Source organism: Sebastes umbrosus, chromosome 4, assembly GCF_015220745.1.
Source record: "Sebastes umbrosus isolate fSebUmb1 chromosome 4, fSebUmb1.pri, whole genome shotgun sequence".
Classification (NCBI taxonomy): domain Eukaryota; kingdom Metazoa; phylum Chordata; class Actinopteri; order Perciformes; family Sebastidae; genus Sebastes; species Sebastes umbrosus.
The window spans coordinates 37,882,022-37,895,389 of record NC_051272.1 but is presented as its reverse complement, the minus strand read 5'-3'; the positions used below and the strand labels follow the sequence as shown (position 1 = coordinate 37,895,389).

General features: G+C 44.0%; 2 protein-coding genes across 4 annotated transcripts in view; one reads left to right on the top strand and one right to left on the bottom strand.

The window, feature by feature from the left end:
- Nucleotides 1–13,368, bottom strand: part of LOC119486724 — a 1,187,645-nt gene that overhangs the window by 292,249 nt on the left and 882,028 nt on the right. The gene's annotated exons all lie outside the window — the stretch shown is intronic.
- The window catches only part of LOC119487033 (synaptotagmin-9-like), a 171,337-nt gene that overhangs the window by 26,746 nt on the left and 131,223 nt on the right, over nt 1–13,368 (top strand). For all 3 annotated transcript variants that reach the window (XM_037767680.1, XM_037767679.1, XM_037767681.1), the window contains exons 2-4: nt 2,331–2,506; nt 6,040–6,257; nt 6,526–7,066. In XM_037767680.1, the coding sequence (XP_037623608.1) occupies nt 2,331–2,506; nt 6,040–6,257; nt 6,526–7,066 (935 nt within the window). The remainder of the gene's footprint in view (nt 1–2,330; nt 2,507–6,039; nt 6,258–6,525; nt 7,067–13,368) is intronic.

Sequence of the window (13,368 nt, the reverse complement as noted above, 5' to 3'; positions counted from 1 at the left end):
TCCGGGTGGGGGGCGCTGTAAAGCAGCCGCAAGCCACCTTCGCCCCGAGCCTTTCCTAGCCGACCTAGAGCCGGTCGCAGCGCACCGCCTCGGAGGAAATGCGCTCGATGGGGGCCAGCCAGCGCCGGGGAGAGGTGTGGTGAGGGGATCCTCCCACACTGAGCGGCCATCCCTAACCTGTCGAGTTTAATCCCCCGGGCAGACTGCGCGACGGGGGCCGTTACCGGTCTCACACCGTCCACGGGCTGAGTCTCGTTCAGAAGGACTCAGGCCCCCGAGCGACAATGGGCAAGCGGTCTATCGTATGCCACATTTATTTGATAGCACCCTGGAAATCCTAATTCAACCTGAGACAACGCTGTTGAATAATACGCAATTGGTTGAGCATGAGTCCCAATGACAGTTTTCTGGGACAACACTCCACGTGCATGGCTTGCTCTGTTTGAGACATAAAGCTGAAACAGCTTTGTGTAATCTGGCTGAGCAAGAGCAGGTGCCTGTTGCAGCAGTGTTTTGATAGTCTCAAACGCTGTATGACCCTCAATTGACCATTTAATCCTAGCCTGCAGATTTCCCGCCCCTGCTTCCTTTAACATTGCTCGTAGAGGAGCCACTATAGCTGAGTATCCCTCAGCCCATTCGGAGCTAGCCTGTCATTCCCAAAAAAGTCATCATTTGCCTTACTGTAACTGGTTTTGGGGCCTTGGACACACCCTCCAATTGGGATGGAGAGATGCTCTTTTTCCCTTGCTGTATCACTGGCCTTAAATACTCAACTTGGCTGCTACATAATTGCAATTTCTGTTTTGAGACATTGTGTCCTCGCTCCGCCAGTAATGTTAAGACCGTCTGTGAATCTTTATGGCACTGCTCCAGGGAGGCAGAGCATACAATCAAGTCATCAACATACTGTAAAACAGTGCTACTTAATTTTTCAGGCAGATCGGCCAGATCCTCCTTCAATATTTTGTTGAAAATATGTGGCGAATGCTTCATCTAACACAAACCTATGACAGTGAAGTAGGCCGCGTTGGGCGGGACGTTTGACAGGAGCGTGTGAGGGTTTGGGACCTCAGCGTCGAAGTCCTCAATGACTTCATTTACTGCTCGGAGGTCATGCACCAACCTATACTTACTTTTATCCAATTTAAGTACAGGGAGTATAGGGGTATTGCTGACAGGAAAGGGATCATAAACAAGTACTTTTGCCTCCAGCAAGCCCTCAATTGTTTTGGCTATTCCTTCCTCTGCCTCTTTTTTGAGTGGATATTGATTAACCCAAGGAGGATGACTGGGCAGAGGTGATCAACCCTACGTCCGTGTCATAGGTTGACCATAGCTTCACAGGCACATTTTCATACATCTCTTCTAACAGCGTTGTCCTTGACTGGTTGAGCTGACTGTTAAGACGGAGGTGTACCACTTGAGGAACTCCTTCCCCTGCTGCTGAAATCATTATTTTGATGTAATTTTTTCACGATAGGGCCTAACTGTTTTGGTTCATAGCCTGGATTCACATATTCACATATTATGTGTGGTACGCTATTTTTTTTTTTTTTTTTTTTTAAAGTTATTTTTTTGGGGACATTTTCCATTTTATTGAGAGGACAGTGGATAGAGTCTTGGAAAGGGGGGAGAGAGAGAGTGGATGCGGAAAGGGCCACAGGCCGGATTCGAACCCGGGCCACCGCGGTCAGGACCAAGCCTTGATACATGGACGCCCGCTCTACCAACTGAGCTCCGTAGATAAATAGCCCCTGAGCTTATGGCTACTGTCGGCGGCTGGTTTTTCAACCACTGCTCTGGGTCTGCTGCCTCTGGTTCTAAAAAGTACTGCAACATACAGTGGAGTGGATCTGAGGGTGGTATAGCGTCAGACATGTTTATCTTAATAAACTTTTCCCATTTTCCAACTTCAAGTTGGAACTCCTCTGATAAGTTTCCTAGCCAATATACCATTTCTTCTTTTTCTGGTGAGACAGTGTTGGGGTCATGATTTTTGTGGGAGTAAGCCTCATGCTTAATTGGTATTACGATTATGAGGGGGCCCTTGGAAAATGTTCTCCCCTTTAAGGGGTTCCTGAGAACCCCTGATGTACAGTATACAACATAGTGGGTCAAATGCATCAAATGAAATTTACTTGGGTTTAGTTCTCTAACTTTTGCCTATAGTGAAAATGTAATAGTTTTTCCTTCTCATTTAGCATTCTGAATAAACACGGTCTGTCCTCCCTGGGGAGCCAGGTTTGTCTGTGTCAGCATTTTTCACTGGCAAGGCTGTGTTCACTGTTCATCGAGTCCCCCCTTCTCTCTCTCTCATCCATCTCTAGATGTATCGGTGAGCCTGTTGTCCCTGCTGGTGACCACCTGTGGTCTGGCTCTCTTCAGCGTCTCTCTCTTTGTCTCATGGAAGTTATGCTGGGTGCCACTGAGTGGCCGCTTCCTCCCAGACCTCCTCAAGGGGGCGCACTTCCTGGGAGGAGACCAACAGCCCGTCCTCACAGAGGTAAGGAGGAGACGCTCATATTAAAAAAAGAAAGGATTGGTACGGTGAGCAACATTTGGTTTGCTATATGACTCATATATATTTTCTTAATGTGAACTGAGTGTAGATTATAGACTGTATAAAATATGGACATAATCTCCGTGACATCACCTATAGGTTCTGAAGAGCCCTTGTGAAGCTCAATGTGGGAAAAGAGTATAGAAGCAGAGACAAAACTCCGGTGCTTTTTTGACAACAGCTGCTAGATGGCGCTGCGGTAGCACTGCCGCCATTTTGGACTGAAAACGCCAATCAGTCCATGGCCATGGACGTATAAAGAGATGTCTGTAAATCAGAGGATCATTTTTTTAGGTAAATCAACTTCCCAGTACGAACACTTAAATAGTCCTCATTTAAATCATTATCTCTTAAAAGATATAAAATTCACTAATAGCCAAATCCAGAGTTCTTTTCCTCAGCATAATGAACGGGCATCTGCCCTGAACGTTCATATGACATATCCGGTTCTGCCAGCTTCCTGCTAGCTGTATGCAGCTGGCTGTAATTTATCACTTTTATAATCTTCTAATACACCCATGAGCTGTATGCTGTAAGACTGTACCATGGTGCATGTATTAACGTCTCTGTTCCCAAACAACCGGCTATCGGCCAGTAGCTAGTAGTGCTAGTAGCATGACATAAACAGAATTTAATGGAGTTGTAGGCTATTAACTAACACGCAGGGCAAAAGCACAGGACACAACCTCTTCTACATCCATGGTCTGTGGTTTATTGTACATTGATCTTGGATCCTTGGCATGAAAAAGTTTGATATTGCTCTCAAAATCTGTGTGCTGGATTTTTCTCGCTCACTTTAGGCTCCTCTGGGACACAGCCGGGCAAAAACGTTTAATAAATAAATAAGTAAGTCAGTAAATAGTTATAATAGTATGCATATTTATAATTGTATTGTTCAGCACAGGATATTTCAGTAGAGACATTAAACATGACAATAGAATAAAAATAATTTTGTTTTACTTTCGTATGGTACTTTATAGGCGGTCATTTTACTGGCGTCCGATAGTCATTTTCAGTCCAAAATGGCTGAAGCGTAGCTTTGTTGATGGGCATTGATGTTGCAACTGAACGATCAATTGGCCTTCACTTCTGCCATCTTGGCAGTGCCGACTCCACCTAACACTCGGCTGATCCAAAAATTGGCAAAGAGGTGGAGCAGTGTTGGAGCTGAGAGTGATGCAGCAGAGCAGACAGCTAGCGACTGGCGACCTGTGACAGCACCCACCTGTCACTCAAAGCAGCCTTAATTATGCTTAACTTTAAGGCTTAATATAACATAAAGGGGTGAGTTATATAAAAATTCCCCCCGGGTACAGCTGCAATGAAGGGGATATTAGCTGTAGAGACCAAAACCTTTATTTTTCCCAGGTTGTAAAACAGAATTATTTCTGTTGTAAAGTTGGGCATTTTAACATGGGGGTCTATCAGAATTGACTCGCCAGTGGCCAGTCGAGGAACTACGGTTTTTGGCACTTCCATTCATTTTCAGCGCCAGAGGTTGCCACTTGGCATAGATGCTTAAACACCTGGTATTAACATGCATCCTCAGTGATCACAAGTGGACAGCTTTAAGTACAGGTGTGAACACACTCAAGACGCATTGAGGACGCATTGAGATCGGATCTTTCAGACCACATTCAGAGGTGGTCTGGGCCACATATGGCCACATTCTTTTAGCAGTGTGTACGCGAATGCGTCCTGGGCCACATTAAGGACCGCCTACTCATCTGATGTCCAGCTGGGATCCGCGGGATCACCGCGCCCCTCAGGTGAACAGACAGACAGACAGACACAGGCGCTTGTCAGCATTGAAACATCCTCTGTGCTCTACTGTATGTGGACTCGGCACACATTGTGCATTATTATCATACTGTCGGAGATGTGTCAGTGTTTTTGTTCTGCTGCTTTGCGTGGAGCTGATACCCAACCGTCTGACCCCGTTTTCTGTCCTCCCTGGCTCTCGGTGCCGCCGGTGCCGGCACCGAGGTCTCCGGGGACCGCCGGTACAATAACCTTTTATTTTGATGTTAATACAATGTACCAGAATTAACGAATATGTAGGATATGTACCAGAATTAACGAATATGTAGGATATTACTACTGACATTCATGTAATATTACATCACAACGGCTGCTGTATTGACCGTGTGTTTACTACGTGTTTATTTGCATATGGGGCGGGGAAGTGAGATCTGATCACAAGTGGCCACTGAAGACGCATGAGGAGACGCATTCTAATGCCAGGTGTGAACAGACGTACTTAAAGCTGTCCACTTGTGATCCGATCCCTGAAGACCCATGTTAATACCAGGTGTGAACAGGGCCTTAGACTGCTTTTATTGTCATTTCCTCATATGCATGAGTCTTACATACAGGGGAACAAAATTGCGTTTCACAGGGACCACAGTGCCACATAGAACAATAAAAACAATAATAAATAGCGCAGATATTGAGGACCTGACGACAAGTACTAAGTAATAAGTATTTCACAAGAGCACTAGGTCAGATATGTGCAATATACTAAGTAAAGACCTGTGCAGTGTAATATAAAGTGCAATAGGCAATGAAACTCTGAGCAAACGTACTGTACAACAGACACCACTGTACACATTAAACATTATATACTGTACATCACTGTACACATTAAACATTTTATACACTTAACTAGACAACACAGACACACCTGACACTGGCGGAGTCATATAGCACTAAACAGATGTCCCAGGTACACTTGACTCTGGAGAACAGAAGTTATTGTGTGGAAGTATTGAGTGTTCCGGGAAGTAGGTCAGACAGTCATAGTGTGGGGGCTTTAGTGTTCAGACTGTTGAGAGCCTTACAGCACGGATGCTCTGGTATCTCCTGCCAGAGGGTAGAAGGGTGAATTGGATGTGGGATGGCTGTGTGGGGTCTTTCACGATGCTGGTGGCCCTCCGAGTGAACAGAGCATCGTAGATGTCCTCGATGGATGGGAGAGCAGTTCCTATGATCTGTCCAGCCTCTCAAAGCTTTTCATGATGATGGGGGTCAGTGCAATTGGACGGTAGTCGTTGTGGCAGGACACGGGTGACTTCTTAGGCATTGGTATGATGGTGGTAGACTTGAAGCATGTAGGGATGACTGCCTGTGAAAGAGATCTGTTGAAGATGTCAGCAAGGACTTCCGCCAGTTGCCCTGCACAGTCCCTGATGGCTCGTCCCGTGGGCCGTTTCCACTCTTTATATGCACTGTTGCTTATTTTCATTTCTGTAACTATCAAAAAGTAGTAGGCCTTATAGCATTAAACAGAAAAGCAAAATATGGAAACCAAGTCAAGATGCTATTTTATTTGGTTTATGAAAAATGGGAATTAATGTATATTTGGCATTTATGTTGAGTTTTAAATGTTTGAATTGAAATTAAACTTTTTTCAAGATTTTACAACTCCTCAGGTTAGCATTTCTCTAATAGGATTCCCACTGATGTCTGTTGTACAGGTGGACGGGGAGGAGAGGGAGTACAGCGAGGATGGCTGTGTGAAGGAGCCTTCCGGACCCCCCTTTGCTGTGGCTGTCCCAGAGTCAGGCCTTAAGATAAGCCACACGTCACCTGACATCCCACTGGAGACCCAGACCAAGGTGGAGAAAAACCAGGTCCACACTCTGGCCAGGGACAGGGTCCAGAGACAGATAACTGAGCCTACTTCGTCTGTACGGTCGGTACACATCGATCCCCAAAGCTACTGTCCACCTTTTGGTGTTTGGCAGATTATACACAAATGGACACACACAGTTACACTGTCACAGACACATAGACCTCTGGGTTCAGAGATACCTTTTCACAAAGTTGAAAACATATAAAGTAAATCATCAGGCTTAAGGGAACACAGTGGCGTCAGCAGTTGCGTCACAGCAAGACTCAACAAATATCCGTCAAAATGGTTTGAATGACCTTACATGTCCAAATTTTACACTTTATTACAGGCACAACTCCATCCGTCGTCAAATGAACTTGTCCAATCCGGACTTCAACCCTGCTCAGTTCCAGCGCCAAGAGTCACTATCTGGTTTGGGCCGAATCAAACCAGAACTCTACAAGCAGCGATCGGTGGACGCAGAAGACGGTCGTCGCTCCGACAGCTGCGGGCGTCTCCTCTTCGTCCTGAAGTTTGACTTTGACCTGGAGCAGCTGATCGTGAAGATCCACAAGGCCCAGGACCTTCCCGCCAAGGACTTCTCAGGGACCTCCGATCCTTACGTCAAGATCTACCTGCTGCCTGACCGCAAAACCAAGCACCAGACCAAGGTGCACCGCAAGACACTCAACCCAGTGTTCGATGAGGTGTTTCTCTTTCCTGTGGCTTACCCCGAGCTGCCGAGCCGTAAGCTGCACTTCAGCGTCTACGACTTTGACAGGTTCTCTCGCCATGACTTGATTGGCCAAGTGGTGGTGGACAACTTCCTGGATCTTGCCGACTTTCCCCGGGAGACAAAACTGTGCCGGGACATACAATATGTAACCTCGGTGAGATATCTACTTTTATCCATTTCCTTACATTCTATCACTATGTGACTTTCTCTCTGACGCCACTGATGCTACATTTCTTATTAAAGCTTTCCATTTGTTACTGTCAGTACCACGGTAGGTTGTTAATAGTGAGCAACTGACTAAAATGTTGCAGCATGTTTGCAGTTGGATACATTTGTAGAGCTGTTAGACCAGCAGTATCCATACCAGCCTAAATCCCACGCCCTTTCTTCAGTCTGGCCAGAATGTGCTCAAACAATCAAAAAGAGCAAAAAACCCTGTTTTAACAGCAGGGGGAAGGAGATATATCAATGGACTTGTATCTCATTTCCCCTCCAAGTGGAACTAATCTGCGGTTTCAAGAGGCAGAGACATAGAAATATACTTAGACACGGTTAATGTTTAATGAAAGCAGTAGAAAACACTTGGGGGTAGTGACCCAGATCTACACTGACATCAGACTGGGGTTGGTTTGACAGAGATACAGCGACACTGTCTATATTACATTATTCACTTGGATAAATCTACAGCGTTGGTACACTGAGTAACTCAGTAAGAAAGTTAGATCCTCCTGCGAGGGAATTCTTCACGGTTCGCCAGTCTTGTAGAGTGATGATTGAAGTCTGGTGTGTCTCAGTTTGGGATAGAAACTCTTCTTTCCCGGTTTATGGGCCAACAGTGTCAGTGGACAGTACACTGTGCTTATGAGCATGATCACAAATAATCAGTTTATGGAATACATAAATAATAATAATAATTTCTTGTGCTCTGGTGAATTGTTATGCACACATTTCTGCTTCTTCTGCATCACGTTATGGTGGAAATGTCTTTATTTATATAAAGAAAAACACAAAAGTCAGGCACCAGGTGACAATTCAAAATATAATGGAATATAATGCAGTAGCCTAAGGCTCTCAGTCATAATGTATTGCTTTCTAATATTCTCCTGTAGATAAACTTCTTATTCAGTTATGTGTTTCTTAAGCATCATCGTGAAGCTTTGCTCCCTCAGTAAAGTTATTTTGTACTAATACTGTAATTCAATTCAATTCAATTTAATTTTATATAGCGTCAAATCATAACAGAAGTTATCTCGAGACGCTTTTTATATAGAGCAGGTCTTAGACCGTACTCTATAGCTTAGAGACCCAAAAAGAGATCCCACCAAGAGTATTGCACCGGAGTGCACTGTGGCCAGGAAAAACTGCCCGTTTAGCGGGTAGAAACCTAGAGCAGAACCGGGCTCTGGGGGGGGCGGCCATCTGCCTCGACCGGTTGAGTTAAGAGAGAGAGAGGGAGAGAGAGAGAGAGATGTACAGCAGCTGTAAGAACCAATACAAGTAGGACTAATAACAAAAATCAATAGCAGTGGATGTAAAACAGTGATAATACAACTATCGGAATTGATAGCTGTAATAATAATAGAAAAATATAACTATTACTACTAATAATAAAAAGGCTGATAATGATGGTAGCAGTGGTAATCAAGCAGGCAGCAGACGCTGCAGCAGATGCAACCACAATCCAGGTGTAACCCCGATCCAGGTGTAATACCGATCCATGGATACCTGCGAGATGAGAAAGCACAAAGACTCCGGGGAAGAAATCAAGTTAGTAACATGCATGATTGGGACATGAATATATACAGAAGGAGAAAGGAGCTCAGTGTGTCATAGGAAGTCCCCCGGCAGTCTAGGCCTATAGCAGCAGAACTAGGGGCTGGTCCAAGGCAGCCTGAGCCAGACTTGGGCCAGCCCTAACTATAAGCGTTATCAAAGAGGAAAGTCTTTAGCCTACTCTTAAATGTAGAGACGGTGTCTGCCTCCCAGACTGAAACTGGGAGCTGGTTCCACAGAAGAGGAGCTTGATAGCTGAAGGCTCTGGCTCCCATTCTACTTTTGGAGACTCTAGGAACCTCAAGTAACCCTGCATTCTGGGAGCGTAGTGCTCTAATGGGGTAATAGGGTATTATGAGCTCTTTAAGATATGATGGTGTCTGACCGTTTAGCGCTTTGTAGGTGAGGAGGACGATTTTAAATTCTTTTCTTGATTTTACAGGGAGCCAGTGTAGAGAAGCTAATATAGGAGTAATATGATCTCTTTTTCTAGTTCTTGTCAGTACACGTGCTGCAGCATTCTGGATCAACTGGAGAGTCTTAAGAGACTTATTGGAGCAGCCTGATAATAAGGAGTTGCAGTAATCTAGTCTAGAAGTAACAAATGCATGGACTAATTTTTCTGCATCATTTTGAGACAGGATGTGTCTGATCTTCACAATGTTACGTAGATGAAAGAAGGCAGTCCTTGAGGTTTGTTTTATGTGGGAGTTAAAGGACATATCCTGATCAAAGATAACTCCCAGATTCCTTACGGTGGTGCTGGAGGCCAGGGCAATGCCATCTAGAGTAACTATATCATTAGATCATTTGTTTCGGAGGCGTTCAGGGCCAAGTACAATAACTTCAGTTTTGTCTGAGTTTAACATCATGAAATTGCAGGTCATCCAGGTTTTTATGTCCTTAAGGCATGCTTGAAGTTTAGTTAACTGGTTTGTTTCGTCTGGCTTGATCGATAGATATAATTGGGTATCATCTGCATAACAATGAACGTTTTTTGGAGGGTTTTCTAATATCATTGCCTAAGGGAAGCATATATAAGGTGAATAGAATTGCTCCAAGTACAAAACCTGTGGAACTCCGTGACTAACTTTGGCGTGCAGAGAGGATTCATTGTTAACATGTACAAACTGAGATCAGTCTGATAAATAGGACTTAAGCCAACTTAGTGCAGTCCCTTTAATGCCAATTAAATGTTCCAGTCTCTGTAATAAGATGTGATGGTCAATTGTGTCAAAAGCAGCACTAAGATCTAACAAGACAAGTACAGAGACAAATCCTTTGTCCGATGCAATTAGAAGGTCATTTGTAATTTTCACTAGTGCTGTCTCTGTGCTATGGTGCACTCTAAATCCTGACTGATAATCCTCAAATAAATTATAGTTCTATAGAAAGTCACACAGTTGACTGGCGACTGCTTTCTGAAGGATCTTAGAGAGAAAGGGAAGGTTAGATATAGGTCTATAGTTGGCTAGGACCTCTGGATCAAGAGTGGGCTTTTTAAGAAGAGGTTTAATTACAGCTACTTTAAAGGACTGTGGTACATAGCCTGTTAGTAAAGACACATTGATCATATCCAGTAAAGAGGTGCTAACTAAAGGTAATACTTCTTTAAGCAGTCTAGTTGGGATGGGGTCTAGGAGACAGGTAGATGATTTAGATGAGGAGATCACTGAAGTCAATTTGTGGAGGTCAATAGGAGAAAATCAGTCTAAATATATATCAGGTTGTACAGCTGTTTCTAAGGTTCCTAAGTTTGAGGATGAATCGGTACCAGTTGAGGGTAGGAGGTGATTAATTAAGTCTCTAATAGTTCGGATTTTATCATTAAAGAAACTCATGAAGTCACTACTACTGAGGGTTGTAGGAATACATGACTCAGTAATAGATTGAACACTTTGCTGTCTTCTTATGCAATTGATATTCAGCCTTGGAAAAGACTATCCCTTGTGTTCTAATCCTTTTATTACAAAATGTACTGCTGAACATAAGACCTTTTGAAAGAACAGATGCTCAAGTGAGTCAAGGCCGAGGATACAATGTTCAGCTAAGTTTTGAGGCTGTAAACTATTTACATAAAGAATGAGGCCAGAATTCAATGTTTGTTGTGCTTTCTCTTTGTTGAACTGTTTGGACGGTGGAATGGAAAAAGCTATATTTGTCCTTGGCCTCAGTGCAGGCTGTTGATTATTCATCTCAATCATAGTGACTGTATCATTGCTGAGGGGATATTACCTTGATATTATAATAACTAAATTTACATCTGGACACATACATTTTTTATCTACAGCTCAAGTCTCTGTGAGCCTGAAACATGGTTTAAGTGACTTTGGTCAGTCTTTGGCTGGTCCGCAGAGGGCCAGCCCTACAAACGCAAAAATCTGTCACTGAGTGATGAAGTTACACGATTGGTTGGCCTAGTGTTGGGAGTTTCCTCAAGGGCCGTGACTCTTTTAAAATAAAAAGGCGGGAACAGTCCTTTGTTTACATTTTCAGGGGTGCATGTCAGCGGTTCCACTCACATGCGCAAGTGATCGCCTCGCTTTCCAGCATTGGACGCTTGTTGGGCTGCCACGTGACACTAGGCACAAGGCACCTGATTGGACCAAGGCCTTCCCTCGAGGCAAAGAGTATCAATATACATTCTTTGCTCGTGGGCTGCTGCTCCCAGCTTTCAAACCAGAACCAACATGGTGGCTCGTTTGGGAGGCTCGAAACTTTCTTCTTTTATATCACGCAAATAGTTCACGAACTTTTTGCAAGAAATAAGCCATGCAGTCTCTAATTCTGCCTTTATTGTGGATTGACAACGGTTTCCAGAGGCGGCGAGTTGCGCTGGCCTGGATGCCCCTTATTTGCATAAAGTAGGCTTGACCTCAACTTTATGCAAATGAGAAGCGACCAACGTTACATCCCATCTCTCAAATTGCACCGCCACGCGACCAAAATGCATAGCACGGCTGCTTACATAGACAATAAATGGGAAGCGTGGAAAGGACCGAGGCTGTGGACATACTGTATAGTGGATTTAACATTATAGACATGACCACTGACTATTTGTGTAACAATTTAGCCACAAATTCACAGACTGATCGTACACGGTCCAGCCATATACTAGGTTTGGACTGACTCTTGTTTTCCTTCTACTTCCCATAGAAATATGAGTATGGCAGGTTTGACTATACAGTTACAGAACTAGAGGTAAGCTATAAGTGTCTGCTCTGCCGCTCCAAGGCAGATAGAAGCTAGTCCTACTGGATAGATAGATAGATAGATAGATAGATAGATAGATAATTTATTCATCCCGAGGGAAATTCAGGTGTCCAGCAGCTCACATAACAAAGGCATAGTGCAATAATGCACCAGAAATATAGATAAAGAATATACAGAATACAGAAAGAATACACCATTTGTTGTTGACAAATACAGCAAGCCCCCCGCCTTTCCTCTCACTGCTCGCTTTCAAGCCCCTGTCCGCCCGCACCATAGTGAAGTCGGGTATATCCACAGCCGAGTCCAGGGTGTTGTTGTTCAGCCAAGTCTCTATGTAACATATCAGACTGCACTCACGATAACTCCTCTGATTCTTCACCAACGCAGCGAACTCATCGCACTTTGTGGCGGTACTGAGTTCCCCAGACTTTAGTTGTTCAGTCAGAAGACTGAAAAACAGTTCCCATCCACATAATAATATAAAATAAAATGCCTTCTTAATAATAATAATGAACAAATGCCTCTTCAATAATGAACAAATGCCTCTATATTAACAAACAATTAAGGAAACTGAAATATTGGTTTTGCTTTTTTCCTTTTACCCTCCTTTAAAGTTTTCCCAAATAAAATACACTAAAAGAAATGGGTATAAAGGGTTTCATTGAAAATCAACAAATGAATAGAATACAAAAATACAACCTGCAGGCGTTAGGCTATCGTAAGGCAAGCCAGATCGTTGCACAAATAGTACCTAAACGTCCCAGTGCAGGTAACCCAATTGGTTGGCACTTAACTTGTTTCCCCAACTAGGAGAGTCAACACTCTCAACAAACAAAACACAAAGATCACAGAATCCCGAAAGGGCCCAAAACAGACCAGAGTTTCTGGTAAAGCTGATAACACGTTGCATTGAGTGAAGGAGAGATCAGAATGACCCTGGGTGTGCAGTTTCCCTCCTCTTTTAAGCCCTACAGAAAGGGCGTCGTTACACCCTGATTGGCCAAGAGGGGAATGCACCAAGCTGCTCTCAACTATCATTTAAGAGCCAGTCCCCACACCCTGCGCAACAGGTGAACTGAATAACCCTCTAATCACTCAGCAACTCAACCAAAAAAACACCAGGGAAAAGGGAAACAACAGCAAGCACCAGAGAATTGGCAGCTGCCACAACTTTTTGGTCAGAGAGTTGACGTTCCCCATGACGATCGATTGTGGAAAGGGCTTGAATCTCCAACGTCTAGCCTTTAGCTTAGCACTGGCCCTACACCCGTGGAATGCTCTTTTCAGTTCATCCGGGTTCATCATAGGGTGCCTGGCAGCGTTTGTATGTGTCAACACTCGTAATGCGAGGAGATTCTTCCTTGAATACACAAGGGGCCTCACTCCTACACTCTGTTCCAACTCCATCATATTCGTTATCAATTAACTATCGAAAAACACAATGTTCACCCGCGCTACCCGTTTGGGCTT